This window comes from Littorina saxatilis, linkage group LG9 (genome assembly GCF_037325665.1).
Source record: "Littorina saxatilis isolate snail1 linkage group LG9, US_GU_Lsax_2.0, whole genome shotgun sequence".
Taxonomy (NCBI): domain Eukaryota; kingdom Metazoa; phylum Mollusca; class Gastropoda; order Littorinimorpha; family Littorinidae; genus Littorina; species Littorina saxatilis.
In genome coordinates, this window is record NC_090253.1 from 39,648,757 (window position 1) to 39,676,672 (window position 27,916).

The 27,916-nt window shown below is 40.7% G+C and overlaps 2 protein-coding genes across 2 annotated transcripts; one reads left to right on the forward strand and one right to left on the reverse strand.

Annotated features, from left to right (window-relative positions):
* Positions 1–2,049: 2,049 nt before the first annotated feature.
* On the forward strand, positions 2,050–13,653 carry LOC138976045 (matrix metalloproteinase-19-like). The gene is made up of 11 exons (XM_070348841.1): positions 2,050–3,295; positions 3,852–3,946; positions 4,672–4,832; positions 6,337–6,412; positions 6,861–7,003; positions 7,750–8,001; positions 8,495–8,695; positions 9,311–9,484; positions 10,105–10,253; positions 10,887–11,038; positions 12,179–13,653. The coding sequence occupies exons 1-11, from the start codon at positions 3,143–3,145 to the stop codon at positions 12,474–12,476; spliced, it is 1,854 nt and encodes a 617-aa protein (XP_070204942.1). The 5' UTR covers positions 2,050–3,142; the 3' UTR covers positions 12,477–13,653.
* Positions 13,654–16,119: 2,466 nt separating this feature from the next.
* On the reverse strand, positions 16,120–25,257 carry LOC138977196 (histamine H2 receptor-like). The gene is made up of 5 exons (XM_070350101.1): positions 25,087–25,257; positions 23,780–23,988; positions 19,541–19,748; positions 18,756–18,953; positions 16,120–16,146 (listed from the first exon to the last, which is right to left on the reverse strand). Exons 1-5 carry the CDS (start codon positions 25,255–25,257, stop codon positions 16,120–16,122), a joined length of 813 nt encoding a protein of 270 aa, XP_070206202.1.
* Between the last annotated feature and the right edge of the window lie 2,659 nt (positions 25,258–27,916).

The window sequence follows — 27,916 nt, forward strand, 5'->3', positions numbered from 1 at the left end:
TAAAATTTCCTAATCATAAATGTCGATGTTTAATCAAAGTTAAAAATACACCATCACCACCACAACCGCCAAAGAAAAGAAAAAGAAACAAAAGAAATCAAAAGAAAAGAAAACGCACACACACACACACACACACAAACACACACACACACACACACACAAACACACACTCACACACATACACACACACGCACACACATACACATACACACACACACACACACACACACACACACACACACATACATACACGCACGCACATACGTAAACGCATCAAACATGAACCACACAGAAGAAAAACAGCATGTCACAGTTTCCGTAAGATGTATTTAAACGCTCACGCCCTGTATTATACACATGAGCGTTTCACAAATTCTTACGATTCCAAGCATACACCCTTTTGCCTTTAGACAAGTTTTCAAATCATTAAAGTAGAAACACCGAATGCAGCAGGGTGCATTCACCGAATACACCGAATGCACGAAAAACTCCCCATCCCCAAGGGCTGTTTACGTTTTGACATTCAATAAACTGTTAGCAGAAAAGAAAAGAAAATTCCTACATGCATTAACCCCCCCCCCCCCCCCAACCCGCGTCTTCCAGATTTGTGTCCTTTATTGCATCGCCCACATTCTTATTTCTATGGACCTTGGTTCTACAAGTACACGTCTATCATTTTATTTTTTCATTGTAGGAATTGTACTCCTCACAGCACCCCTCCCATGTTTTTCGTCTTTGCGTATGTGAATGTATTTAGGGTGGGATGGGCGGGGGGGGGGATGGGCAGGGGGAGGGGGAGGGGGAGAGAATGTGACTATATTTTACATCATGGCAGATTCAATCTGACTGAAAAACTTGTGTGTAGCAATGTTTTCAAAGAGTAAATGAGTGGACTCCAACTTTACCGTTCTTTCGCTTCGTAGAAGAACTGAACATGAATAAAGAAAAAGAGAAAGGGAGAAAGAAAGAAAGAAAGAAAGACAGAAAAAAAGAAAGAAAGAAAGAAAGCAAGACAGGAAGAAAGAAAGAAAGAAAGAAAATAAGAAAGTAAGTAATTAAGTAAGTTAGAAAGAACGAAAGAAAGAAAGAAAGAAAGAAAGAAAGGAAGAAAGTAATTAAGTAAGAAAGAAAACAAGACAGAAAGATAGAAAAAGAGAGAGAAAGACAGTAAGAAAGAAAGAACTGAAGTAAGAAAGAAAGAAAGAAAGAAAGAATGAAAGAAAGATTTGTATTCAGTTGGCCGCTGTCAGCGTGAGTTCGATCCCAGGTTCGGCGGAAATTTATTTCAGAGTCAAATTTGTGTGCAGACTCTCTTCGGTGTCCGAACTCCCCCCCCCCCCCCCCCCCCCCCCCCCCGTGTACACTACATTGGGTGTGCACGTTAAAGATCCCACGATTGACAAAAGGGTCTTTCCTGGCAAAAATTGCTTAGGCACAGTTAATAATTGTCTACATATACCCGTGTGACTTGGAATAATAGGCCGTGAAAGGTAAATATGCGCCGAAATGGCTGCAATTACTGGCCGTATAAAATTTCATCTCACACGGCATCACTGCAGAGCGCCTAGAACTGTACCCACGGAATATGCGCGATATAAGCCTCATTGATTGATTGATTGATTGAAAGTAATTAAGTAAGAAAGAAAACAAGACAGAAAGATAGAAAAAGAGAGAGAAAGACAGTAAGAAAGAAAGAACTGAAGTTCGCTGAATATATAATTGAAAAATGTACATAAAATAAGGGTTGTTGGCATGGATATGCGTACTGAGTCAAATTAACAAAAACGACCAGATTTACAGATAAACGATTGATGTACATGTAATCTAAGTTAGTATGTATAATTATGTGTGTCATCTGGATGTTACTTATAATGACAGAAACACGGTTTCCCAATTAAACTGTGCTAGGGTCAAGAGCTTTGTACTTTTGGTACCTTTTCCGCTATCCCTTTCTGTACAGGGATTTTGTGTACGACTGAGGTCTAACATGCGGAATAAACTTCATTCACTTGTCCATGAATGGGTCCATTCATGCATATCCTACTCTAACTTCCCATACCGGGTCACGATTTCATCTTTCGCCTGTGTACATATTTCCCCCTCGATATATACTCAAGACTGAAATGTTGTTTCCTGGTAAAATTAAGAAGTGAAATTATTTATGGACGAAAAGCATGTCAGTTTCTTGCATGTGAAGAAAATTGGTGGTGAAATGTAATAGATTTCACCCCCAAAATCGATTTATTCGAAAACGTGTACCGAGTGGTTACGTCCCTTGAGTAAGAAGGGAAACATTTTAGGATGAATCAAATTTCTAAGCTAAATAAAAAAAAATTGGTTGGACAAATTTGGCCCCATGAATGTAAGGTACACAAGGTCGCTCATCAATACTATCGAAGGGTATTTTTTTGTTCAGTGTAGAGTTTATACTAGATCAACGAGGCCGAGAATCGAAATATCACCACGGCGAAAGATGAAAACGTCACACCGGCTGCAGCCGACCTTTCACGGAACGGTTCTGCGTAGGATTACACTCTCCAAAAAATCCCTTTTACGGAAGATGCGAGAATAGCGCGATAACCAAGCAAGGTTTGATTCAAAAGGTGCTATTCTTTTTCCAGGGCCTTTTCTTACGCTGTGTCCGATTTCTCTGTCCGCGTCTTTTGAAAGTGATCGCACCCTTGAGCAATTAGGATATTCCGAGGGTTTCCGGTGTAAAGTGTGGCTGTGGTGAGGTCACAAAATCCGACCTAAAAATACTCACTCCTTTTTGGAAACAAAGGTTACACGGATTTTGGCTGTGTATAAATACTGGCTCCCGTGTGGACACAACCATATCTTCTTGCTTAGAGCTTTGAACTTGATAGAATCACTCAAGCTGTGAAGAACTGAACACTTAGTTCTGAGATTATTTTTTTCCAGCGTTGGGTGCTAATGCATTAGAATAAGAACAAGCAGAAACATAAAAAGAGGAACAAATTTAAAAAGAAGAAGAAATTTGTGAAACTCTAAATTGTAGCAGTTACAGTATTTCCTTGTATACTGACTGGCAAATAATATATTTAGGCTAAAAACTTTTCATTCGAATTGTTTAGCCTTCATACTCCAAAGGGAGTTTATTGGTTGACTATCACAGAAAAAAATGGTTGGGCGTGTGACAGTGACAGTGTTTGCACTGTGTCTCACACTAGAAGCAGCACGAGCAGCCAGTATTTTCAATGTAGGTCAAACGTCGGATTCTGCTGAGAAAGAGGCTTCGCTGGACAGGGAAAAAAGAGACACTTTTGATATGATGGTAAGAATTTGATTCATTTGTCTTTCTTCTTGTTTCAGGCTTTTTGTAGTATTTTGTTAAGTTCTCATTGAAGTTTTTAATTTTTTTTTATTGTTTTGAAAAGTTTTTGTTGTTGTTCATGTTTTATCTTTAGCTGTTCATTTATTTTGTTCTGTTGGATCTTATTCTACACTTAGTTGTGTGTTATTTCATTGTATTCTCTTTAATTCTACATAATACTGAATATTATGTTTTGATTCCTATTTTTCGTTTTTTAATTTTTTTCCATTTATTCATTCAGTCATGTGTTCATTTATAAATTAATTTATTCATTTATCTTTAAAAAAAAATTTTTTATCGTTACTTCAGCTCCAGCGTCGATATACTGTTCCCGTTATTTGTAGGTTTAATCGTCTTTTTTCGCGGACAGCTGTTCTGGTATCTAAGTTCTAACATTAGTACATCACTCTTTTTGTTTACATACTTTTTGGAAATGCGCTGCCAAAACAAACAACGCATCCCACAGTGTATCAAACAATCAACAACAACAAAATAATTTATTTTTTTTGTTTTTCAGGGATTCCTTCAGCATTATGGCTACTTAGAAAAGACACGTGGCCGGAACAGAGGTTTTGTGTACCACTCAGAAGCCACCATCACACAAGCCATCAAGTAAGTGAATGTTAAATATTATAGATTCGATTGTTAGCTTGTTTGTTTGCATGCTTTTGTTTCGTATTTTTCCGTTCTTAATTTGTTTCCAATCATGTACAGTAAAAGCATATCATCGTGATTCAAACATGTCTGAAATTCGTCACTGTCTCAGTGCAACAGAGGAAATGATAAGGATAGGATATCATCTAGTCCTGTGAGGTTACCTTCATGAACATTCGGGGTGCTTTCTCACTGGGGAAAGCAAGCTGCCATACAGTATACGGCGCTACCCATTTTTTTCTTTTTCCTGCATGCGTGTATTCATGTTTCCAAGCCCTGAGACTTTCGCTGTGAACTCGGGTTCTTTATCGTGCGCATGCGTGCACACGGGGGTGTTCGAACACCGAGGAGAGTCTGCACAAAGTTGACTCTGGAAAATAAATCCCTCGCCGTCAGAACGTGGGGATCGAACCCACGTTGAAAGTGACAACTGGTTTTGAAGCCAGCACCACTACCGACTGACATATTTCATTAGTCAAGCTTCCCCCGAAATTGGCGTATGCTGCCTGAATCGGGTGGGGTAAAAACGGTCATACATGTACAAGTCCACTCGTGCAAAAACATGAGTGAACGTGGGAGTTTCAGCCCATGAACGAAGAAAACGATGAGTCAAAAACGTCAAGCGTGAGATAAAAATCACGAACAATATTAAAAACTGACTGCACTGTTATGTTTGTTTACAGAGATTTCCAGGAGTTTACCGGTCTGCCGGTCACCGGGCATCTGGATCAGACAACAGTCAACAAAATGAGGTCGCCTCGATGTGGATTTCCCGACATGCCTCACGGCCCTCGTAACGCGTCATCGGGCAGACTATCAGCTCCTCAGAACTTCATTACTTTGGGTGAGAATGTAACACATTTTATCATTCGCCCGAGATTGGTCCACTGGTTTCTCGTACCACACGAAAAACAACCATAACAATCATAACAACAATTAAGTCGTGTCAAGCGATATGAAGTCAATCTGCTGGCCTGAAGGTAATAGAACGACACTGAAAACCCCGGATCGGTCATTACAGAGACTACAAAGACCTGGCTAGCCGAAACCCGTTAACCGAGACGGGTCGAACTGGTCATGCCGAAGCAAAGGATCTAATTTGCATAAACCGATTTTCTGTCATTCAAATGAGCACTTTTTCATAGTGAACATAACATACAACCATATTTTTTGGGATTCACAAAATGACAAGGAATAAGGTTCAATTATTTTTAAATCTGTTGCTGCAATTTCATTTTAAGCAGACTTTTAATGAACAAATTAATTAATTAATTCTTAAGCTTCCATGATGAAATACAGTCCCATAGTCCGGACCGGGTCAAAGAATATTCAATGCATTTCATTTAAAATATATATACAAGGTCACCACAGTGCGGTCTCAACTTTTGTGTATGACGCTATGAAAGACGTTTATCAAAAAATGAAAAGAAAACCTGTCGGAATATTTACTGGTAGAATTCACATGAAAATGTTCAACAACAACTGTCCAATATTTTGTCCTAGACACACACACACACACACGCACGCACGCACGCACCTACGCATGCTAGCACTTACACACACACACACACACACACACACACACACACACACACACACACACGCACACACACAAACACGCACGCACACATACGCACACACACACACACAAACACGCACGCACACACACACACACACACACACACACACACACACACACACACGTGAAAGGCGTGGTCAATGTACCTCTGACATCCCAAAACGTTCCCTTAGTATTAATTTTCTTGATTTCACCAACAGAACATTAATCATGATAAAAAAAGAAGTAAAAGGGATAAATCATTTGCCTGCTCGCAGTCTAGGTCAGACGACGTTAATTAGCTAACAGACAAAGCAATCTATGCTGCCTGAACCCAAACCCACACGTAATCATCTCCATCAAAAGAAGAAAGCTGAGACAAATTGTAAGGGCACACTTGTGTAGAAATGCAAATCACGCTAGGCTACTGACCACGGAAAGCAATCTTGGACATTTTATATATATCTGATCACAGGTATATCAATAATAATATAACACACACACACACACACACACACACACACACACACACACACACACACACACACACCATCACCATTTTACGTTGAGTTCTAGGAATGATACTGGAACAAATACCTCTCTTTTCAACTATTGATCAAATACTGAATCAAATAATGCCGATTTAAAAAAAAATCCTTTTTCTGAATTTGAAAATAAAAGGACGCGCAATACAATTCAGACGTTACTTTACGGACATGCAATCAAAAGTCTTCATCTATGCCTATTTTATTATTTATTTAATGAATTTGCACTATTATTTGTGACCCAGGTACACGCTGGGGAAAGGACACGGTGACCTGGAAACCATCCAGACTGTCCAGAAAGATGCCAGAGGGCGATCAATGGTAAGGCGCGTTTTATTGCTTGTGCTCGTGTTTTGCTGCGATTACGCTAAATTCAGGCTTGTAGCAACCACCTGTTTAAATTAACAGACAAACACATGTATACAAACAACAAACAAACAAACACAGAAAAAACACAAACACGCGCGTGCACACACACATACACGCACGCACACACACGCACACGCACACACACACACAAACACACACACACGCACGCATACGCACACACATACGCACACACACACACACACACAACCACAGACACACCAACACACCAACAAACAAACACACCAACAAACAAAACGAAGACAGGGAGGCAACATAAGCAAAAATTAAATGGAAAGGGGGGACCACATTTTCAAACGGTAGTGTGAAGCACGTGCATCCCTAATTTCTCTGTCAACATGACTGTGCACGTACAAAATAAAAACATGTGTTAATATTACAGGCGAGCCCTGGAGAGAGGCCTCAAGCACTGGTCGGACGTGACCCCACTCAAGTTCAGACCGACCACCGGGGATGCGGACATCGACATTGTCTTTGCTCGAGGCGACCATGGTGATGGCTATCATAATCGTTTTGACGGCGCTGGTGAGTTTCGAGAGAATAACAAAAATAAGAAAGGTTAAAGTCCAACATCGGCTGGTATGCGTGCTGCAATTTCTCTGGTTTGTTTGTGACTGGACAACATCCGATGAAGCTGGCACATGTAAAATGTATTTTAAAAGAATTCTAAATTGGTGCTGATATTTTAAAATAATATAGTCACTTAACTGTTGGTTTGCTTCCGCAATAATATGTACAGTTGAATATAGTCATAACCCGCGAATTTCTATTCTTGAGTTGTGAAATAAGCCTCAGACACTAAAACGCCTTATCTTAGAATGTCCCAAAGATGGCCGTAGAAATGAGTTTCGTGACGGGATGCAATCCAGTGTGGTGAAGGTTGTAAATTGTGATCAAAAACTTCTTTCAAAGTGAAAAATGTGCTTGGTTTCATTTCATCAGATAAAAGGATTCCCAAGCGTGATAGGGAGAAATCGATTTGAGAGATCCCCAAAAGTCGAGGATTTTTCTCGAGAAGTGTCAACAAAGACAACGACAGGAACCGATGATTATCCATCTCTCTGTCTGTCTGTCTGTCTGTCTACCATAGACAGTGAAAATTGCCAGTCTGTCTGTCTGTCTGTCTATCATAGGCAATGAAAATGCCGGTCGGTCTGTCTCTCCATCTCTCATAGACAATGAAAACCGATCTATGCCTATGCCTATGCAGTGTATAAGAGCGTACGAAACCGTCTTTACAAAATTCATATCCACTCATCTCATATTTTCAGGCGGAGTTTTGGCGCACGCTTTTCAACCCGGGCCGGGTATGGGCGGAAACACACATTTCGACGAAGACGAAAACTGGTCTCTGGGCACCGGGCACGGCTCGGACTTGGAGATTGTGGCTGCCCATGAGTTCGGGCACGCCCTGGGATTGGGGCACTCCAACGTCCACGGTGCCCTGATGGCGCCGTATTACTCGTACAGCCCCGACCTGCAACTGCATTCTGACGACATCAAGGGAATCCAGGCTTTGTATGGTAAGCGATTTTTGACAGTGCTTCTCTTATCTGTATGATAAGCTGATTTTGTCACAGTAGAACAAACCAACAGTTATTTTCGGAATTTGTCTATGATTGTTGAACAAAACCAACAGATCTTAGCGAAACGTATTCGAGCAGCATGCGTACTGTAAAAACTCATAAAAAAAACCAATTATAACTCATCGAATAAAACATTCTCGCTCTGCTCAGAGACTTTGCAGGCTGCCAAAGTATGTTCTTTGTTATGCGTTAAAGACGAAGTGTTGTGTGTTTAAGACGAAGAGTTATGGTGTGTGTTCAAGACGAAGAGTTATGTTATATGTTATGTGTTCAGTGATGTTATGTGTTCAGTTATGTTATGTGTTCATGAGAAAAAATGGCCATACTGTATAGTATAATTATGAAAGCCGGATCAGGTCTAAGATAGTGTTGATGAACACGACAGTACCATCAAAGCCAATTTTATTTAATTTAATTTTATTGTTTTCAGGATCCAGACGTACCACAACCACAACCACCACCACTACCAGTACAACCCCTTCTACCACAACAACGACCACAACAACACCCACTCCAACCACCACCACCCCCACCCCCACCACCACCACCCCCACCACAACTACAACGACCAATGGGCCTTCCCTTCCCAGTTACTGCGGGCCTGACTTCAGAGTGGACGCCATTGCTGGAGGTGAGTTGAACCTGAGAATTATTTTCTTTCATATTTTAATCTATGCTATAACATTTCTTGATTTGTGTTGTTGTCTCAGAAGTTTGCGCGGAACTTAACTGCTTTGTGCGTACGTTGTTTAGTCTTCGAGCAAGCGATTGTCTTGTTGTTTCTTGTAACTCCATCTGGCAAACCTGCAACACAGCTTACATCTCCACTATTAGCCCTACCCCCCCCCCCCCCCTCCCTTCTTTCGTCTCTATTCTACAAGCGTACTCTTCTGTTTGTCCATCTGACTTGAGATATCTTACGTTTGACACTCGCTCACAGCGAAATAGACAATCTGTATGATACTCTTTCTTTCCTTCCTTAAAAAAAAAATAATTAAAAAAATTAAAAATAAATATCCCTGCGCGTAGAACTGTACCCACGGAATACGCGCGATATAAGCCTCATATTGATTGATTGATTTCTTCCTTTTTCTTTTCCTCGAGCCATGTTTTTCTCCTTTCTTTCTCTGCACTTTTCCTTTTGTCTTTGTCTGCACGTACCGCCCGCAGTAGAACTCACACAGTCTGGTAAATGGCAATGTTATCTCCTGCAAGCTAATGAGAGATGTCACACCTGTGATTACAGGTGAGCAAGGCGTGAGCTACCTGTTCCGTTTTGACAAGGTGTACAAGGTGGGATCCTGGGGACTGGAACCCGGCTACCCCAAGTACATCACGGAGGTATTTGAAAGAGCGCCGCGCCGCCACATCAGTGCTGCTGTCTACCTCCCCAGCACACGCACACACTACCTCTTTAAAGGTGAGAATGATGATTAGCATTCGTATTTTTTCAGGAATTATATGAAAGCTTATAGTCAGGAACACGAATTTATTTTATGGTTTTCTTCGCTTATAACCTCCGTGGCTGTATTTTCTTGATTTGTGTACTAGTCTCATAACACGAGCTAAAACTTGTGTTGTGAGTGATTCCAATCCCTTTCTTTATTGGATCTTTTTCAGTTGCTTATAGATGTTTACTTTCCTAATTGTCTTTTCTTCTGAATTTTGAAAGACAAGCTTCAGAAACCTTTGGTAAAACTTTTGCTCGTGCAACAGAATGTCTTTTGTTTTTTGTACCAAACAAATTCTCTTGTTTGTTTTCTTGTTTGTTTGTTCGTTTGTTTGTTTTCTTTGCTTCTGTTTGTTCATTTCAGAATCGCTCATAACAAAGCATAGTTTAATCAAGAATAAAGAACAAGAACAAATACTTTATTGGGTTTTTTAAACAGAAATTTGCCTGTCTCACAAGACATCACAGCATGACAGATAAAGAATAAACATTGGATTAAACATCTTGTATCATAGGTTAAATAACAACACCATTTTTCGTCTGAAAAAGTAAACTCATTATAAAATCAAATATTTTGTCATGTGTTGTAGGTACACGTGTATGGCGATACACTGACTTCCGGTTAGATGCCAGCTACCCCAGGACGTGGATGAGTTACCAAGATTACTTCCGCTTCCGGCCCAGTGCTGCCTTGACCTTTACCTACGGCGCCAGTATCACCAAGATCTTTATGTTCGGAGTAAGCTACCCTTCTTCTTTTTTTGCGTCATGTTTTTGTCCCCTTTAATGTATGCACCAATACAAGAAATTCTGCATCTATCATTCATACAAAAATGAATTACTAACAAGCTTATATACTACCATGTCATGTTGTCTCGGCTTCTATTGATTCTACTGGCTCTGTTATAAGTTCTAAAACAACGGTCCAGTTGAAGGTGAATACATGCCGCTATGTATGAGAACTTGACTTTGCTACTTTTTACTTTAAAGACTTATATGTTATCTGAGATGGTCCAACAAGTGTTAATACGCGTAAATTAATACCTTCCGCTATTTGAGTTGGGGTGAACAGAATCTGAGACAGATTGCATTAAAAAATAATCTACACGATGAATCACTTCGGAGTTCTTTCTCTCTTTTAAAAAAAAAATCTTTTGCTTTTGCGTTTTGGTTTACCTTCCTTTCTGTAATTAATGTTGTCCCGAAGAAACCTTCACAGGCAAACATTTGACACCAGACTCGTGTTGTCGTTGTCTTGGTGAGTAAAGATATCTTTTGTTCACATCTCATTTTAACAATGTTTGTCTCAGCGACGGTCATTTTATTTTTATTTTGTTCTGCTTTAAACGTTGTGCGTTGATTGTTTTTGCAGGACGGTTCATTCTGGGAGTGGGACCCTCGCACAGAGAAGGTGGTACCCGGCTACCCGCTTCAGACATCCGTCTACTGGATAGGAGCACCCCAACATCCCGAAGCCGCTACCTCTAACACTGACAACAACTTTTACTTCTTCAAGGGAAACAAGTGTGTATTCGTAATATTGCTTTTAGATTCATCTACGCTTCTGATTTCACGGGTTTTTGCAGTGTTGTTTTCAGCCTCACAGAAAATGGGTGCTGTTTGTGCATCAGGGTTAAGATAGACTACACTTGCTATCGTTCACTGGAACATGCGGCGTTAGCTCGAAAATCAGTTTTGAGTGTATCTGAACAGGACTCTCTGGCGTTCACGGTTCGAGTCTTCATTCTATGCGGCGTTATCAAAGTGGTGTTTTTTTCTCTGTGGTATGATACTATTATTTCAACAACGAAAAGATCTGTCATCATAAGCTTGATTGTTTGGGGACGTTCTTTTCCTGGCGTAATTGTGGACGGGTTAGCTTGTTTGTTAGTTCATGGGCGGGTTAGCTTGTTTGTTAGTTCATGGGCGGGTTAGCTTGTTTGTTAGTTCATGGGCGGGTTAGCTTGTGTGTTAGTTCATGGGCGGGTTAGCTTGTGTGTTAGTTCATGGACGGGTTAGCTTGTTTGTCAGTTCATGGGCGGGTTAGCTTGTTTGTTAGTTCATGGGCGGGTTAGCTTGTTTGTTAGTTCATGGGCGGGTTAGCTTGTTTGTTAGTTCATGGACGGGTTCGCTTGTTTGTTAGTTCATGGACGGGTTAGCTTGTTTGTTAGTTCATGGACGGGTTAGCTTGTCTGTCAGTTCATGGGCGGGTTAGCTTGTTTGTTAGTTCATGGGCGGGTTAGCTTGTTTGTTAGTTCATGGACGGGTTAGCTTGTTTGTTAGTTCATGGACGGGTTAGCTTGTTTGTTAGTTCATGGACGGGTTAGCTTGTTTGTTAGTTCATGGGCGAGTTAGCTTGTGTGTTAGTTCATGGGCGGGTTAGCTTGTGTGTTAGTTCATGGACGGGTTAGCTTGTTTGTTAGTTCATAGACAGGTTAGCTTGTTTGTTAGTTCATTAGGTTGCTTGTTGTGGTCTTTGCCAGCAAATTTGTTTCCTTCCTGTCTTTATGTGCACGTTATTTATAGTCCCTTTACTTGTGAACGTTTTATTTCCAGTATTTGCCCCCTCGACTGTAGTTAAACACAAAAAAGATTGATATTTATGAGACGAAAAGCAAACAAAATATTCTCAAATAGTACAATCTATTCCGGTTTTGATTGCAGATATTTCAAGCTTCACAACCGCGTCTCGGCTGGCGAACCGAAACCACTTGGCAAGAACTGGTTTGGGTACGCCTGTGGCGCCTCCTACATTCAAAACGACGGCCCTACTAAGGTAGACAACCAGCGCGGCGACTTGGCCGACATGAAGGCAAAAGACGCAGCAGACGAACTCTTCGGAACGTCGGACGTTTTGTTGAAAGACATTCCGCAGGAAAAGGTGGCCCCACTTCCGTTTGAGTTTGACCTCGGGGTCGCAGCTTCCGGTCACAGAAACGAGCGGTATTATGACAATTATTAGTGTTTGTGATCGAGGTAAATTCATCTGGCTGGTTTCAAAATCTAAATATGGCTGCCGCTTTGATGATGTATTATCCCTACCGGCCATATACAAAGTCTACCCACACGTTATAGTGCTGCTCTTTTTTTGGATGCAAAAACTTGACCGTGTACCTGTTCTAGTGAAGAACGCTGAAAACAGCATTAACTTCTGTTGTTGTGATGATGGTTTTCATCCAAGTTCATAGAAGAGCTTGAGAAGGGGAGGGAGTAAAGATGTCAGCAGATACACTGTGCCTATCTTTGTAAATAAAAATGATTGTGATCTTTATTTGAACATGATCGGTGAAAGAATGTGCCTATACCTACTTGTGCCATTGTCATTTTGACTTTATTTTAAATTTTGCGTACCCTTTTGTACTGGGTTTATTTTCAAACTTGTATGACAGAATAGGTGGATGGATTAACTCATGACAGAGTGAACGTTTTCTTTTGTTGTTGTTGTTGTTATTTTGTTTTGAAAAAAGTATAAAAGTTGTGGGTTCAATTTGATTGCAAAAGATCAATAACTATATAATCACATATTAACATTATGTTGGTCGCATTTTCTTGTCGTCGTTTTAACCTGACTAATTTGAAACTGTTCTTATTACCTTTACGGCTAAATAGATCTGAGTTGTCAATTGCAATTTTACGTATTAACGTTATTTATTACTCATGCATAGCATTAAATAAGTATGTAGTTATTTACCCGATGGTAGTTTTCCCCATTATTTAATTGAACCCGAAGTTAACTTTGCGAAGTCTTTTTAAGGAAAATTCAGTGCCAAAGCTTATTGATATCGCTTTATTCAGGCTTAAAGGAGGATCGATGTCTCAAGGGTTCAAAACAGCATATTCACTTTTCGAGTGTTGTGGTTTCCGATACAGTGAGAATTTGTGCTTGCCCCGCGCAGGCGCTAGTTGTGAATGGTGATTTTTTTTCAAATGTCATTGTACACCGGGAAAAATACTGGTATAATGTGGGTTGTGTCATATGCGCACATAGTGGAACTATTTTGGTTTACAAAGGAAGGAGCTGTGTTGTGAGAGAAGAGTGTAAATGATCAATTTAGTCTGTGTTTTGTTTGACTATGTGTATGACTAACTTTTGACAAAAATAAAAAAGCATTGTTTACACAAAATTAATACTTCTTTTGTTTCTCTTTCTCGTTCTGAGCTTGGTACCCCTCTCCGACTAACGACAAGGTCGTTCTCTCAACCCTTGCCTCATGTTTCAACCCTCCACCGTTTGGTGTAGCTTCATCAATATGGATGCAAAAGATCATATTTATACTTTGCACTGTTTCTTTATTCAAAACTGTACTCATTGGTGGTACTCTGATCTTGAAGTCATGATGAATTAAAATACAGAAATAAAATCATGTAGCGAATGACCACACAAACACACACACATACACACACACACACACACTCCTACTCACACATACACCCACACACTCATTCGCATGAACATTAAACACACACACACACACACACACTGACACAACGTCACATTCACATCAACACAATGACGCACTGACACTGACACCACGTCACATTCACATCAACACAATGACGCACTGACACTGACACCACGTCACATTCACATCAACACAATGACATTGAAACCACGTCACATTCACATCACCACAATGACACTGACACCACGTCACATTTACATCATCACAATGACACTAAATCCACGTCACATTCACATCATCACAATGGTGCACTGACACTGACACCATGTCACATTCACATCAACACAATGACACTGACACCACGTCACATTCACAACAACACAATGACACTGAAACCACGTCACATTCACATCATCACAATGGTGCACTGACACTGACACCACGTCACATTCACATCAACACAATGACGCAATGACACTGAAACCACGTCACCTTCACATCATCACAATGGTGCACTGACACTGACACCACGTCACATTCATATCAACACAATGGTGCACTGATTCTTGACATCACGTCATACTCACATCAACACAATGACGCGCAAATATATTATTAAATAAAATGATAATTAGAGAAACAAAAGTATGTACATTTTGTAAACACATTGATTATGTTGAACACTTTTTGGGGCAGTGTGAGAAGTTGACGATCTTTTGGGAAAATGTTGTCCATTATATTTTTAGAAATACAGGATTAAATGTGCACCTTTCAGAACACGGTGTTTTGTTTGGTTATCAACCTAGTAATATATGAAAAAATAATAAGGTAATTAATCACATTATTTTGATTGCAAAAATGTGTATTAGTAAATATAAGTATGGTGATAGATACGATTTGAATAGTATATTGGAAAATGAAATGTACATTAGAAGATTGTGAGTATTGTATAAGTCGAGATGAGGTGAAGTGATATGTGACGTTTGTGAATATTATGTATGAGGGGGGTGGGAGGGAGCGGACGGACGAGAATGCGTGTATCTGTCTTTGGGGATGCATATATATGAGTGTGCGTGTGACTGGGGGTGCGAGTGGATGGACCGGGGGTAAAATTGGCTTCAGGTGTGGTTTACCTATGTAAAGAAACGATGCCGGGTTTTCTAAAATTCAATACGATCAGGATGTTATAAGATAACAGTAGGCCTACATATAGATTTATTGAAGTGTACCGGTGTATGTGATGTTATTATGTTTAGATGTCAGACAAACATATTTTATGAAAATATTAGCCATTATATCTTTTGTTTGATGGTTATACGCATACATGTGATAGCTATTGATGTGTACATTGTTGTTAAACAGTTGTTTGTTGTATGCTTATTATGGTCTGCTAGTGTGTGATAGGGTTTATGTCCGTCTATAGATGTTTTTTTCTTTTTCTGTTAGTCCTGTGTTGACAGCTCTTCGACAAGCGCTTAGAACTGTACACACATGATGTGCTTGGCAAATTAAAAAACAAAACAAACAAAAACCAATGGTGCACTGACACTGATATCACGTCATACTCACATCGACACAATGACGCACTGACACTGACACCACGTCACATTCACATCAACACAATGACGCACTGACACTGACACCACGTCACATTCACATCAACACAATGGTGCACTGACACTGACATCACGTCATACTCATATTAACACAATGGCGCACTGACACTGACACTACGTCACATTCACATCAACACAATGGTGCACTGACACCACGTAACATTCACATCAAACAATGACGCAATGACACTGACACCACGTCGCATTCACATCACCACAATGGCTAACTGACACCACGTAACATTCACATCAAACAATGACGCAATGACATTGACATCACGTCATACTCACATCAACACAATGACGCACTGACACTGACACCACGTCACATTCACATCAACACAATGACGCAATGACACTGACACCACGTCACATTCACATCAACACAATAGCGCACTGACACCACGTAACATTCACATCAACACAATGATGCACTGACACTGACACCACGTCACATTCACATCAACACAATGACGCACTGACACGCGGGACACCACGTCACATTCACACCAACACAATGACGCACTGACACCACATAACATTCACATCAACACAATGACGCAATGACACTGACACCACGTCACATTCACATCAACACAATGACGCACTGACACTGAAACCACGTCACAAGTTCACATCAAACAATAGTGCAACGACACTACGTCACATTCACATCAACACAATGACGCACTGACACTGAAACCACGTCACATTCACATCAACACAATGACGCACTGACACTGACACCACGTCACATTCACATCAACACAATGGCGCACTGACACTGACATCATGTCTAATGCACATCACGACATATTTACACATTTTTCGGATGTTGCCCGAAAAATTGCACGTGCAGCAACATATTTTACATATTTTAAATAGTTTCTTGACGCCAAATTTCTTTCATCGCTGATATCCGAAACATACGAACAAACTCTTCCGACGCATACTTTATAAGTCATGCAACATTTTCCACCATATTATGCGGCGTCTCGAGATGTAACGGTTTTGGTTTAGGTGCGAACGATAAAGAATACTGCCGGAGTTCTATGTTAACAATAAGTAGTTCTTTCAAACCCCCTGACAAAAATGTGACACTTCCAGCCAGCGTGTTTTTTCTGGAATTTTTGTTTGTGGCAAATGTACGTTGCCGTTCCAGAGCAAACGATCCAAATGTCTTTGCGATTTGTTTGTGTTGAAGTTTGGCACTATCTTCAAAGGTTTTTCAACCGTTCTCTAACACGGCGCCGCTAAAACAAAAAAGAAAAAAAAGTCATGAACAACTCTACAGTACATCAGAGAAAGCATGTTAACAACTAGCTTGTCCTGTGTATTTTGACGCGTAGGCCCATGCCTCGAAATCTCCCCACATCCTTGGTGAACGACAATTAAGCAGACATGCACATTATTTCCAAGGTAGGAATCGGTTTCGCACAGTCTTGCAAGACTCTAACATAGGGGAAGGGCCCCTAATATGGACCACTTTTTGTTTATTGCTGATAACTAGCTTGTTTTCTTGCGAAGAAGTTTCATTTTGTGGTTGGTAGTCCTTCTCTCTTAGTTTAACCGTTAGGCCTAATTAGAGTGAAATAGCTTTGATAGACCTTCAGCAAAAATTAAATACAGAAAAAATCACAAAAGGTCCATATTAGGAGCCTGGGCGCCCAATATGGACCAGTGAAGCGGCCTTCACGAATCACTGTAAAAAGCCCCCTATACTTCAAAATAACATGATACAACTTAGTGTGCAAGTCAGACTAATTCAAATATGCTTTAGATTTAGCTGTTTCGGGTTGATGAGAGTATTATTTGAAGCACACCAGGAAACTAAAGAAGCTTATCAAAAACAGAGTGAAAATAAGTGAAATTATCAACTTTCACACAAAAAAGACTATTTGTTATATTTTTTTGAAATCTTGAGGGCTAGTTATAGATTATTTTCAGCAAGCTTCTTAATGAATTAATTAAAATTGCCTTTAGTTTTTATTTTCTTCGATTTGTTGAAGGTGGTCCATATTAGGGGACTCACACATACTTTGAGGTTTTGCTATTATTTTTTGTTTGCAGTAGAAACTCGGGGTACACACTGTTAAAATGTAACAAATACTGTCTTAGCTGTCATATATAGCCATTTTTGTGTTATAAAAGCTTTGGCTGTGGACAGAAACGAGTCCGTTTTAGGCGGCAAATTTAGAGTGAACGCTGCCAAAAGTGAAAAAAAGCGAAAAAGCCTGACGGTTTTGAGGTTTGTGTTTCTGCAACTGTTTTGACATGTGCAACTTATCCAGAGAGGGTGAATAAAGCGAATGAAATTGTTTTGAGCGCTCTAGCGCCGTTAGTTTGTCAGAACAGGAGGTGGTCCATATTAGGAGCCGGTCCATATTAGGAGCCTTTCCCCTACTTCTGCACGCTGCCTCCTTTTCTGTTCATATTCAACAGTTTTGCAGAAATACATATGGATGCTTTTCTCATAACGTCAGGTCAGTCCAAAGGTACTGGGAACACAGTGCTGACAAATCATACTGATTGGAATACGAGAACGTCAGAGGGGTCGCACATATTCAAGGCTTGCTGGTTTTAAAACACACACGCACGCACGAACGCAAACACACACGTAACAACACGCAACCATACACACACACACACACACACACACACACCAGGGGCGGATCAGTTCATTTTATGGGGGGGGGTTTCCAAAAGTATATTGTGAAGATATGGGTGCGAAGCGCCGAGCTTGCTAGGAGGTCCGGGGGCATGCCCCCCCGGGAAAATTTAGAAAAAAAGGATGCAAAATGGTGCAATCTGGTGCATTCTGAGGATGATCATTACCAGTTTCAGGCAGCAGATTTTGTCACTGATTTAGATTAATACCCCAAAAATTGAAACTCAACCCAAAAAAACCCACAAAAATATTGTTATTTTTTGGCTGGGGGGGGTTTCCGGAAACCCCAGAAACCCCCCCTCCCCCCCTCGTCCGCCCCTGCACACACACACACACACACACACACACACACACACACACACACACACACACACACACAAACACACACAAGCCCTTCTGCGCAGTTAGCCTGCTACCCTATCCGAGGAATGAGCTATGTTCGCAGACACTGCCTGGACAAAAGTCCTTTGTTCTGATGATCGCCACGCAACAGTGATTTCCGGGTTTACGTCGCCAGGTCTCGCTGCGCATGGGCAGAGACGGTTCACCCAAACCTTAATTTTGGTGCGGAAGGCTCGGTTAAAGATGACATAGATGAAGAAGTTGAGCCCAGAATTACAAAAGCCGACGGTGGTGGCGAAGGCTCTAGCTCTGTAAGGTTGCGGGGCGATGACGTGCACGAGATAAATGGCGTAATGGGGCGTCCAGCTGATGGCAAAGACCAGAAACACTGCCAGGGACTGCTTTGCTACCTGTGGATAACACAACATCGATTTACGCTTGATATCTAAATTGATTCATCGACTTATTTGTTTGCGTTTTATTAACCTAGCAAATGGCAAACTTGCCTTCACGTAAGAGATACTCAGTGGGTATTTTAAAAACAAACTCATTACAAACGGTTTTAACTCTTTCCAGACAGAAAACAAACCGGCCCTCACTTGAAAACAATCAAAAGGCAAAAGGCACATCGAACATATCGCACATCCTTTAAATGTTGAAAATCCAACTTTGCCTGGACGGATAATGTCCGTACACAAACACGAAGCACACCTACTACACCAGCAACCCCATAAACGCACACGCACACACAAACACACAATCACACACACACACACACACACACACACACACACATACAAACACACACACACGCACACACACACGCACACACACACGCACGCACACACACACACACACACACACATACACACACACACGTACATATATATATATATATACACTCTCACACACACACACACGCACGCACGCACACACACACACACACACACACACACACACACACACCTAAACACCTTCAAACAACCCACATACACACCTGTAGCTGCTGATGCAAGATGTTGTTGGTGTTGTTCTTGGGTATACCAGGAACCACAGTCCGTAGTTTGGACAGAGCCAGGCGAAAGATCAGTGTGTAGAGAACTGCAGTGATGGTGAAACACGTCACCAAGATTGCGGTGGCTCCGTAAACAGCATAGCCCTTGGAAAACGCTTCGATAGGATCACACAGCTTCACCTCTGAGAACCTGAATGGAAAAGAGAAGAACAATTGTCAGTAAGTACTGGTGTCACATGACTGATGTGAACCAGTTGATTGGCTAATGGCGATGCGCGATGCGCTAAAACTGTTAGCGCACTCTTGGAGTGCGCTAACCTTTCCACAGAGCGTATTCTTCCGCCCTTTGACTAAGCGAGAGTGTACTCTCATCCTCAGAATTAATTAATGACATGTAGCTTATATTCTCCTTAATACCAATGATTATGACCATACATTTTCTGCTTTTCAATTAAAGCAGAAGTGGGTTTTTTTCTGACAGATTGCATGTGCCTGTGCCACAGTTGCCACTGATCTAAAAATAGAACCCGCTGTGTCTAATTTTTCAGTTTCGACTTGCGAAGATTCCTCTCATAATTATGCCATGTTAGTGGCATGTAGCTTATTATCCACATTACCAAATGATGAGTTAGTATACAATTCCCAGCAGCTAACAGAAAACACAAGTGTTATTCCGATAACGTAGCAGCTATAGATCAGCACGTAGCAGACTACACTGAAATTTATACGACTGCATCTGTTCAGTAAATGAATGTTTTCCGAATTATTATTTCAAGGCAAGAACAATCGGAATCGAAAACGTGTAGGGTTTAGAACGTTCTTACCATATATATAAGACTTATTACCAGCCTGTCTCATGCGTGCAGACTCAGTGCAACGAGACGAGCAATTTTTGTTTTTGAAATGATTGCCATAGCATAGCAGACGACATAAATCCCGCTCAGCAAATTAACATGTTGGGCGAATGTGAACGATAAAACGATGGGCATATACGTGTAGGGTTCAGAGCATTCTTACCGTTCATATTTAGTACCAGACTCCCCGATGAGTGAAGATACCGCACGAGAAACATGCCACATTTATTTTGAAAATGTGCTTACCGTCGACCTTGGCAAGGGGCACTCTGCACAGTCAATCTGTCGAAGCTCGATGAAGGTTTCGAATCGCAAATAACTAAGAGCACAGTCCTTTCTCCGAGTTTAAAATTAATGAGGTCTCTATCAAAGATCATCACTTTTTAGCTTAACGCTACACTGGAATTTACAAACAGAAATTAAAACAAGAGTTTGCGTGTGACGAAAGCACGGACACACACAAAAGTAGATCTGACACAAACCTGACCACACAGTTATGCCTATCCAAATGCGCGTTGCAAAATGTGCGTTTTGAATCTTCTTTTTTATCTGGCGGTACTGACAATGTCGTTATTGAAACAATCCCAGTGCACTAAGGGATTTATAGAGCAAATCTCGAAAATAATTATTGAACTCAGCGCTATGCGTGTGTCTGTCTGTCTGTGCGTGTGTGTGTGTGGAGCGATTCAGACCAAACTACTGGACCGATCTTTATGAAATTTGACAGGAGAGTTCCTGGAATGATATCCCCGGACGTTTTTTCTTTTTTTCGATAAATACCTTTGATGACGTCATATCCGGCTTTTTGTAAAAGTTGAGGCGGCACTGTCACACCCTCATTTTTCAATCAAATTGGTTGACATTTTGGCCCAGCAATCTTCGACGAAGGCCGGACTTCGCTATTGCATTTCAGCTTGGTGGCTTAAAAGTTAATTAATGACTTTGGTCATTAAAAATCTGAAAATTGTAACAACAAAAAAAAATTTTTAAAACGATCCAAATTTACGTTTATCTTATTTTTCATCATTTTCTGATTCCAAAACCATATAAATATGTTATATTCGGATTAAAAACAAGCTCTGAAAATTAAAAATATAAAAATTATTATTAAAATAAAATTTCCGAAATCGATTTAAAAACAATTTAATCTTATTCCTTGTGGGTTCCTGATTCCAAAAACATATAGATGTGATATGTTTGGATTAAAAACACGCTCAGAAAGTTAAAAAGAATAGAGATAAAGAAAAGCGTGCTATCCTTCTCAGCGCAACTACTACCCCGCTCTTCTTGTCAATTTCACTGCCTGTGCATCGAGCGGTGGACTGACGATGCTACGAGTATATGCTCTTGCTGTAAAAATGCAGTGAGTTCAGTTTCATTCTGTTCGTTCGACAGCTTTACTAAATGTTATTATTTCGCCTTACGCGACTTGTTTATATATATACTAACGCACATCTTTCCGATTAAGATAATGTGGTTCAATTTATACATAGTTGCCTTTTTCACCATTACAAAATGCATACCAAATAAAACATCACTAACTTTCAAAACAATCTTAATTTCTAAAGTACGAAAAATAAATTCTTCAATAAACTTCCAGAATTTGTATACAACCGGGCATTCAAAAAAGAAGTGTTCAATGAAATCAGTTACATCACAACAGTAAACAGTGTGTTTTTGTTTTGTTTTGTTTTGTTTTGTTTTGGTTGTTTATTTTGTCGTTTTCAGTTGTTGTTGTTGTTGTTTTGTTGTTTTTTGGTTTCTTTTTGGTAAGGTTGTCGTTTTGTTTTTTTGTTTTCCTATTGAAACAAGATGGAATGAACATCCCGAATAGAGTTGACGAAGTACAACTAAATAACCAAATACATTATTAACTTATTAAGCAAAACAAAAGCTGCCTCGCGAGGAAAACCGTCTTTGTAGAAGAAACAAGAAGAATAAGAAAAGGAAAAAGAAGCAGATACACGCCGAAATATGAATAAAAAGTTAAAAAGAGTGACAAATATAACACAAATTATTTACTACCAACTTCCCCAAATTTGGCACGATCGCGCGATTTCGCTTTCACACGAGAGCTTCTCTGGTCTGCAGAGACGCCATAGATTACACTAACGGTGCCGCTTGTTGATAATAAATAACGTGGTGGGGTGTTTTTTAGTAGCTAATTCCAAAGTAACGTCAAGTCGGCATCTCGTACTGTCTTTCATTTTTGTAAATAAAGTTCGCTTTTTTTATTTTTAACCGAGACTTTCTTGTACAAAACTTTCAGGGATCAACAATTGTGGCAGATGGAGAGAGAAAAAAAATCCGCAAAGGGCTGCTACTCTTAAAGCCAATTGTCGATAATACAAAGGGCTGCTACCCACCGAGCAAACTGCCAATGGTAAAATCTTATCTCCCTGGATCTTAAAATCTCTCAGAAAGGAATTTGTTTGCATCGGAACCTTTTCTTCTTCACCCGGCCTATTATTGGCACTATGACGGCTCCCTAATAATCACCGGGATCTGAGTGCGGAAACAAGGACAAAGGAACGTACACAGAAACAACAAGATCCAGAAACACCCTCCATTTGCAGAGAGGGTGGGTGTAAAAACGATGGAAAGAACATTGGCCAAGGGACAGACGTAAAGAATGGTTCTGCCATCTCCTCGTTCCCCTGGTGGTCCAGTACGGGCCTGGGCAGAGAGCACTGCCCCAAGAACAACCTGCGAGGCTGCTGAAGACTGCGGCTAACTGACTAGTTCAGAACATCTGCAAGCCTCAAACTATGAGAGACCCAGCCGTCGAATGCTGAAGAAGAAGAGCAAGAAGAAGAAAAAAAGAAAGAAAAAAACACCACAACGACAACAACAACAAGAATATGAAGAAGAAGAAGAAGAAGAAGAAGAAGAAGAAGAAGAAGAAGAAGAACAACAACAACAACAACAACAACAACAACAACAACAACAACAACAACAACAACAACAACAACAAAAAGTAGAACAAGAAGAAGAAAAAGAAAAGAATCAGAACACTATAACACTGTGCAGGGCCGGACCAAATGAGTTGTAAGGGGGGGGGGTTCCTCCTTTTTTTGGGGGGCAAATCAGCGAAGTGGCGAAGCCACAAGCGCGCGCCTGGGGGGTCCGGGGGCATGCTCCCCCGGAACATTTTTGAAAAACGGTTAAAATCTGTGCAATCTGGTGCATTCTGGGCCTTGTTTTGAGGGTTAAGAGCAGCATTGTTTTGGTGGTAAAACTAGTTAAAAAAAACCCACTCAAAGCAAGGTACATGCTTTTTCCAGGGGTGGGGTTCCGGAACCCCTGGAACCCCCCCTGGGTCCGGCCCTGCTGTGTACCTTATCAACAAACACACATTTTTACTTACTTGTTGTCATAAATGGTTACAGTTCCCCAGAGAACGGCTAAGACCCAGCCAATGACGATGGTCACCAACATTTTCTGGGAGGTGACCACTCTCTCATAGAGGAAAGGATGGACAATGTATGTGTATCGGTCCGTTGCTATGATAACGATGTTGAGGAACGATGCCACGCACCCAATGTTGAGCCAGCACAGACGTAGCACACACCACATCTGCAAAAGAGGAATTGAAGAGTCTGTCATTTCGCGAAGAAGGAGTGTGGCTGCCTTAATTAATGGCGGGATAGAAAACGGTAAGACAAGTTACAGTTCAAAGAGTGTGTGTGTGTGTGTGTGTGTGTGTGTGTGTGTGTGTGTGTGTGTGTGTGTGTGTGTGTTTATGTGTGTGTGTGTGTGTGTGTCAGATGTTTTTAATCTTTTTTTTCCGGTAAATGTTTTTGATGACGTCATAACCGGCATTTGGACGGGCGAAGTGGCGCAGCGGTAAGACGTCGGCCTCCTAATCGGGAGGTCGTGAGTTCGAATCCCGGTCGCTGCCGCCTGGTTGGTTAAGAGTGAAGATTTTTCCGATCTCCCAGGTCAACTTATGTGCAGACCTGCTAGTGACTTAACCCCCTTCGTGTGTACACGCAAGCACAAGACCAAGTGCGCACGGAAAAGATCCTGTAATCCATGTCGGAGTTCGGTGGGTTATGGAAACACGAAAATACCCAGCATGCCTACCCAACGAAAGCGGAGTGAAGCTGACTATGCTCAGAGTATAGTGTGGGGAACACAAATGGGCAAACGAGCTCACACGTCACCAGAATTTCTGGAACGCTGAAGAAGAAGAATATCCGGCATTTGAAAAAACATTGAGGCGGCACTAGGCATGATGAAGTTTTACATTTTTCAGTCGCCATCTACATTAATGGCTTTGAAAATTGACTAACCCACAAATGATCTCACTCGATCGCCCACACAATCAGGTTAATAAAGTTGAAAGTGATCATCCTTTCTGCAAGCAAATATCAGGGTTTATGTGTCCACTCAACAAACACCCGGACACAAATACAGAAAGTGCGAATATAGACTTAACAACTGTCTTTATTTGTTTTGTTTTCTTTTCTTCTTCCTTCTTATTTTGTTTGTTATGTTTATAGAAAAACGGAACTACTAGAAACAGTGAGGAATAAAGGAAAGTGGTTTGATATTGGGGCACAGTGCTGTAAATTTACAAGTTCAGAATGTGTTTGGTATGCTTTCATTTTTAATCTGTTAGTGAAAAATTAATTTGAACAAATATTAAAAAAACAGTAAAAACACACTTACCTCAGAGGTCTGCAACTGTTTAGAAACTTCGGGCATCCAGTTCACAGCATCAAGGGGCATTATCAACCCGACCATCAGGTCAGTCACAGCAAGGGAGACCACCAGCATATTTCCAAACGTTCGCAGACGTTCGACCGTCGCGAAAGTGAAAATGGTGACGCAGTTGACCATGATGATGAAGACACCCACAAGAAAACGTGCAGACGACAGTAGGACGTTGGTTACGCTCAATCCTGTTTCTGCTGTCAGTTCGTAAGTTTCGTTCATTTTTTTTGTAGGCCTAATTGTTTCTCCTGAATTTATTCAAAATCAAATCTTCTAGGTCCACTGGTCCCTTGATGGCATAAGCTTACTCCTCGCCAGAAAACTGTCTCAAATCATCCCTTGTCATCACTTGTGTTTGCTTCGGCTTACATCAAGGAAAACAGGACAGCAGTCAAAGTTGTTTAAACTGTTTCCTTGCTAGTTTTCTGTTGTTGTTGTTGTTGTTGTTGTTGTTGTTGTTGTTGTTGTTGTTGTTGTTGTTGTTGTTGTTGTTAATGATTTACGTATAGACGGGGACCGCCTGCACACACAAAAACGGCTTAATCGATAGGCAAAGTAACGTGTCTTGCAATAGAGGAAAAGAGAGAAAACAATTACGTATAATATTACCAAAACACCTCATAGTCGCGTGCACGGTAGTCTCCTTGTCACGCGTGGACAAATTGTGTACAGAGACTATACATTAACACACAATTTTCATTTCAGCGTCCCTCGGCAGAAGGCCAAAAAATCAAAATGACTTAAAATAATAATACAAGAATTTATAAGGCGCACATATCTCACCACAAGGCGACTCAAGGCGCACAAAATATAGCGCGAACCACAATTGACTGTGCTCTCCGCGCTTTACATATTAATTTCTGCCATGTGAATTGGAATATTTTACACAATATATCACGCATTCACATCGGCCAGTAAATCTCAAGCCATTACGGGGAATATTTACTTTTCACGGCCTATTATTCCAAGTCACTTCGGCTACAGCAAAGTTAACCCGTCATCTGTCTGTGTCAGACAGACACCAAAAGCTGACACGCGCAGTGTCTTTGCGCGCTTGCGGTTGTTAGTTGGTTTCGCTATGAACGCTTATATTATTGATGAGAATTCAAGCCTTCTTTTGTAAGATCAACATCTCTTAACAATTTACTTTGAACTCTCAATTTTGGGGACTGGGGTAATTGGATCTCTAAGGAAGTTGAGAGAGAGGCTTTTAAAATTTAGGTTGGCGGGGTTTTATTACCCGGAAAATGTGTCTTGACGGTAAAGAAAACATAAAACGGCATGCGCTAATGGCCGATTTTTTTGCTGTGCCAGTGTGAGCTTTGTAGGCTACGTCTTACTTCAGAGAAGCATGTGTAAAAAGTGACAGGCAAAATAAAAGCCAATGGATAGCATGCCTAGCTGCGGTCTTCTAATCTTCTACCCAGCTGTAGCCACTTTTGAGAAACACAACAACAGCAACACAACCAAGTCAGGTAAAACGAAATTAATACATTTAGCCAATCTTTAGGCCTCACAGAATGAAATTGGACGCACTGCATTATAAAGGCCCACTCCACATCCTCGTGAAAACAGTTCGTCTCACTGTCTCCGAGGCTGACTCTGGCCAGTCTTTAACATGGGATAAGACCACCCCTCCACTTAATCACATACCAAATATCAACACCATGACTGCTTGCTGTGGTAACTTTGATTTTTTTTTATGAAATAATTTCCGAAAAAGGCACAAGTGCTTTAAAAGAAATAATAATAATAATAATAATAATGGACATTTATTAATCGCCCCTTCTCACAAGAGCTCACGGCGATTTAAATATTAATTTCTGCCGTGTAAGCTGGAATGTTTTACACAATATATCACGCATTCACATCGGCCAGTAAATCTCAAGCCATTACGGCGAATATTTAACTTTCACGGCCTATTATTCCAAGTCACACGGGTATTTGGTGGACATTTTTATCTATGCTTATACATCTTTGCCAGGAAAGACCCTTTTGTCAATCGTGGGATCTTTAACGTGCACACCCCAATGTAGTGTACACGAAGGGACCTCGGTTTTTCGTCTCATCCGAAAGACTAGCACTTGAACCCACCACCTAGGTTAGGAAAGGGGGGAGAAAATTGCTAACCCCCTGACCCAGGGTCGAATTCGCAACCTCTCGCTTCCGAGCGCAAGTGCGTTACCACTCGGCCACCCAGTCCACGACTGCTTGCTGTGGTAACTTTGATTTTTTTGGATGAAATAATTTCTGAAAAAGGCACAAGTGCTTTAAAAGAAATTATTTCTTTATAAACAAAAAATATACCAGTGTGCACAGAGATTACCCAAGCTGTTTCGTTTTTAGTATGTGACCAAGTGAAGGGATCGTCTTATGACTCTTATCCCATGTAAAAGTCAGGCCAGATCTGAGACAGTGAGACGAACTGTTTTCACGAGGCGGAGTGGGCCTTTAAAATCAAGGACTAGTAAATCATAGGGTTGGCCGAAACGCTGCCGCCGAGGAAACGCTGACACATTTTCTTGGTAACACAAGCCAAATAAACCTAATTTGCACAAAACGGGTTTTCTCGATTTTAAGCTTGTTTTCGATCCGATACAATGCACTCATTTGTAATCTTTTAGCGGAAAATCGATTTTAATCGCAATTTTAATTAAACTAAAACTAAAACAAATAAACTAATTATGAAGCTTCCCAGCTGATATGTAACCCCATAGTCCGCAATTGTTCAAATGTTGTTTGGCCAAAATACCAATCAATTTAAAAAAAAAAATAAAAAAAATGC

Bases quoted from the DNA above. Each gene is read 5' to 3' on its own strand.
- LOC138976045 (XM_070348841.1), top strand. From the start codon at position 3,143: ATGGTTGGGCGTGTGACAGTGACAGTGTTTGCACTGTGTCTCACACTA. The intron at 3,296-3,851 runs GTAAGAATTTGA...TTTGTTTTTCAG, and splicing joins GAGACACTTTTGATATGATG to GGATTCCTTCAGCATTATGG. The intron at 8,696-9,310 runs GTGAGTTGAACC...CTGTGATTACAG, and splicing joins AGTGGACGCCATTGCTGGAG to GTGAGCAAGGCGTGAGCTAC.
- LOC138977196 (XM_070350101.1), bottom strand. From the start codon at position 25,257: ATGGTCAACTGCGTCACCATTTTCACTTTCGCGACGGTCGAACGTCTG. The intron at 18,954-19,540 runs GTGTGTATGTGG...TGTTATCCACAG, and splicing joins TCTTGCATCAGCAGCTACAG to GTAGCAAAGCAGTCCCTGGC. The intron at 16,147-18,755 runs GTTTGGGTGAAC...ACGTGGTTTCAG, and splicing joins CCTTCCGCACCAAAATTAAG to TGTCAGTGCGTCATTGTGTT.